Source organism: Pteropus vampyrus, unplaced genomic scaffold (genome assembly GCF_000151845.1).
Source record: "Pteropus vampyrus isolate Shadow unplaced genomic scaffold, Pvam_2.0 Scaffold290, whole genome shotgun sequence".
Lineage (NCBI taxonomy): Eukaryota > Metazoa > Chordata > Mammalia > Chiroptera > Pteropodidae > Pteropus > Pteropus vampyrus.
This window is the reverse complement of record NW_011889071.1, coordinates 651,232-654,975: the sequence shown is the minus strand read 5'-3', so window position 1 is coordinate 654,975 and position 3,744 is coordinate 651,232. Positions and strand designations below refer to the sequence as shown.

At 51.1% G+C, this 3,744-nt stretch overlaps 1 protein-coding gene across 2 annotated transcripts in view; it reads left to right on the top strand.

Annotated features, from left to right (window-relative positions):
• Positions 1–3,705, top strand: part of HEY1 (hes related family bHLH transcription factor with YRPW motif 1) — a 168,858-nt gene extending 165,153 nt beyond the window's left edge. Inside the window, exons 1-5 of one of the 2 annotated variants that reach the window (XM_011376257.1) lie at positions 7–104; positions 373–448; positions 573–656; positions 934–1,015; positions 1,939–3,702. In XM_011376257.1, the coding sequence (XP_011374559.1) occupies positions 16–104; positions 373–448; positions 573–656; positions 934–1,015; positions 1,939–2,522 (915 nt within the window). In that variant the 5' untranslated portion in view covers positions 7–15 and the 3' untranslated portion in view covers positions 2,523–3,702. Of the gene's footprint in view, positions 1–6; positions 105–372; positions 449–572; positions 657–933; positions 1,016–1,938 lie in introns of those variants that run through there. The other variant, XM_011376256.2, reaches the window with a different exon arrangement.
• Positions 3,706–3,744: the final 39 nt, after the last annotated feature.

The following is a 3,744-nucleotide window of genomic DNA, read 5'->3' as shown; positions in this document are numbered from 1 at the left end:
CCCCGCGCCGCCAGCATGAAGCGAGCCCACCCGGAGTCCAGCTCCTCCGACAGCGAGCTGGACGAGACCGTCGAGGTGGAGAAGGAGAGCGCGGACGAGAATGGGTGAGTTGGCGGCGGCGGAGCGGGGGCGAGCGCGGGCTGGCCGCGGTGACAGCGGGCGGGGGCCCGGCGCCCTGCGCTGACCTCTGCGCATCCCCGGCCCGCCGCCGCCGCCGCCGCCGCTCGGGGCGAGGGATCCCCCGAGGCGCTTTCAAGCCCAAGTTGCCAAACCAATCTTGAGTGCGGCGAGAGCGGGGGGGATAACCCCCCAGACCACCTTCCCTCGCTTAACGACGATTCCTGTTTTGTTTTGTTTTTCCCAATCATTCAGAAACTTGAGTTCGACTCTAGGTTCCATGTCCCCAACTACATCATCACAGATCTTGGCCAGGAAAAGACGGAGAGGAGTGAGTCTTTTTACAGTGCCTTTTTTAAAAAAATTTTAAATTAATGGAAAGGACCACCTTTCTTCACTTTGGGATTTACAGCCGTAATGGAAATGTCCTCCTTTGTTTTGCCTGCTTTCTGCAGATCATTGAGAAGCGTCGCCGAGACCGGATCAATAACAGTTTGTCGGAGCTGAGGAGGCTGGTACCCAGCGCTTTTGAGAAGCAGGTAATGGAGAAAGTAGGTAGCGCTCCCAGTGTAGCTGTCCACACCGTTTGAATCCTTCCCCATCGTTCATCTGAACCCCATCGTGTCTTGGAAAATAACCGTGTTGCTTGTGCCGAGGAGATGAATTCATGCACAGATTCCAACACGTTTTGCGAAGACGACTCATTTTGCTTTAGTCTTTACTGTTATGAGGTGCAAAGCACACATCTGCCTATAGATCTTAAGTTCTCCAGAGTCAGTCGTTGCCAAATCGACCTTTTGCCATTCCCCTCTCCAGGGATCTGCCAAGCTGGAAAAAGCCGAGATCCTGCAGATGACAGTGGATCACCTGAAAATGCTGCACACTGCAGGAGGGAAAGGTACATGTCACTAGCCTCTCGCCCGGGGGCCCTGAGTGTCGGGGCAGCGTGAGCCTCTACCACAAGCCACCAGTGACGTGGTCACCGCCTCATTTGTGCTGTGTGCTTTGTGGGTGGGGAGAGATGGGTATGGGGTGTGAGCTGTCCCCTGGCAGTGCATTTTCAAGTGCACGTAGGTTTTTCTCCAGTGAATTCATCACCCCAGCCCTCTGCAGACTGAGCTGATGCACCTTCTTTGGGAACTACCTTTTAAGTGCGAGGTGCCCTAAAGCTGTGACAGCCCTGACGAGATCATGTAGCTCTCACCACCTTTGTGTATTGCCATTTTGAGAATAAAGCCTTTTTTTTTTTTTTTAACTAGACAGTCTTAATTTCATATGCAGGGTTTTTTGTTTTGTTTTGTTTTTTTTTAAGTGAGCTGCCACATGACTCGAGGAAAGAAACCTGTGTGGTTAAGCAGAGAAAAGCTGACAAGCTGGGGGACCAAGGTCTGTGTGTCTGTCTCCAGCCAGAAAATGCTTTTTTCAGGACCAAGTGCCTGAAAGCTCCATGATGATAACTTACATCTGTGTGTCTAATGAATTTCACTGCTCTGTGGTTTCTCTGCCCTTGATGTATTTTCTGTTGTCGTTGAGGGGAGACATTAAAGGGAGGAACATAGTTTCATCTGCTGGTAGGGTATAATTCCAATTTCTGCTCGGCGGCTTCTAATTGGGCTTTGAACTTGCATTAGCGAACGCATACTTCTCATGTTGATTAACGCAACGATTTCGGTCGACTCCAAACTATCTGGACTCTCAGAAGGGCCCAGGAGTGCTGTTTTTTAAGGATGTGTGTGTTTGCCAGGAAGGGCCGCCCTTGGGATTGAAGAAACGCTGGCGACGAGCAGAGCCCAGAGGTTTCTCTTTTGTTCTTTGCCTCAGGCTACTTTGACGCGCACGCCCTGGCCATGGACTATCGGAGTTTGGGGTTCCGGGAATGCCTGGCAGAGGTCGCCCGTTACCTGAGCATCATCGAAGGACTGGATGCCTCCGACCCGCTTCGAGTTCGCCTGGTCTCGCATCTTAACAACTACGCTTCCCAGCGGGAGGCGGCGAGCGGCGCGCACGCGGGCCTCGGACACATCCCCTGGGGCGGCGCCTTCGCTCATCACGCGCACGTCGCGCACCCGCTGCTGCTGCCCCAGAACGGCCACGGCAACACCGGCCCGGCCGCCTCGCCCACGGACCCGCACCACCAGGGCCGGCTGGCCGGCGCACATGCCGAGGCGCCCGCCCTGCGCGCGCCCCCTAGCGGCGGCCTTGGACCGGTGCTCCCCGTGGTCACCTCCGCCTCCAAACTGTCGCCGCCGCTGCTCTCCTCGGTGGCCTCCCTGTCGGCCTTCCCCTTCTCTTTCGGCTCCTTCCACTTACTCTCTCCCAATGCACTGAGCCCTTCGGCTCCCACGCAGGCGGCGAACCTCGGCAAGCCCTATAGACCGTGGGGGACGGAGATTGGCGCTTTTTAAAGGACTGACGCTGTAGCATGGGGGGCGGGGGAAGCTTCAAATCCCAGCTGAGCTGGGCTGTCGCCAACATCACCTGAAAGTCGTCAGTAACGTAAAAAGGAAAAAGGTACAATTTCAGATCAATTTTGTTGAGAGACTGAAGGTTTGTTGGTTTACTTTTTCTTTTTTAATGTTTTTTATGTCATCGATTAGCAGTTTTTAAAAACTAGTTGTTAAATTTTGTTACACAAATTGAAATACTGAGTATAAACAAACACTTGGTGATAGGTTTGTACTGTGCCTAATTTACTTTGTAAACCTGTCTAAAAATGATTCCATTTTCTGCCTCAAAGTTTGAAGAAGCCTAACATTTAGTGTTTTGGGGCAGTTTTTCTCCTTCTAAAGCTACAGTCTGTTTTTAGGATTTGTTTTCCAAACCACTATGCTCAACGTTAACATGACGCTATTTGTTAATATTTTGACAATTAAGGTGTTGTATAAATAATATTCTTTTTTGGGGGGAGGGGCTATATTGAATTTTATATTTCTGAACAAAGCGTTGACAAATCAGATGATCAGCTTCATCCAAGAAAGAACACTAGTTAATTCTCTGCCTCCTATAGCACTGCGGTGAATGTATATGTCGTCAGGGCCCCTGAGTCCCTATGACCAACTGCTGTCATGTGCCGGGACTCACAGATCTGGCTCAGTTAGGAGAGAGTCGCTTGTACCTTAGGTAGCCATGTGGAGTTGGCCAGGAGGAGACGGGAGATATTTCTATAGCACATGCCTGCGTTTACCAGCCCAAGTGATGCAATGCATTTTGAATGTCACGGATCTCAAGATTCACAAACGTTAACACGGATAAGTCAGTGGTCAGGGCGGGCGAGTGGTCAGCTGGATCGGTCAGTGGCGCCTGTTAAAAGCATCGCCGAATTCTTCCAGGCACTGCCGCGTTTCCTTTGCACTGGAAATTCCTCACGTTGTGTTTTTCTCTTTTGGTGCATGGAAATGTGGCTGTTGAGATATTTTTAAAGGGCTTTGCTGCCTTCTTTCTGGTTCATGTCATTTGATTTGGGCTGTGAAGACATCATTTTACAGCTTTATTCCTTTAGCAGGTGTAGCTTGAACGACCTCCGCCGAAGTGGGCTCGACCTCTGCTGTACTGATGTGTCGTGACTTAATAAAAGGAAGGAACAAACTCTCCTGCTGTGCGTCTTACGTATCTGGGCCTTTTTTTTTT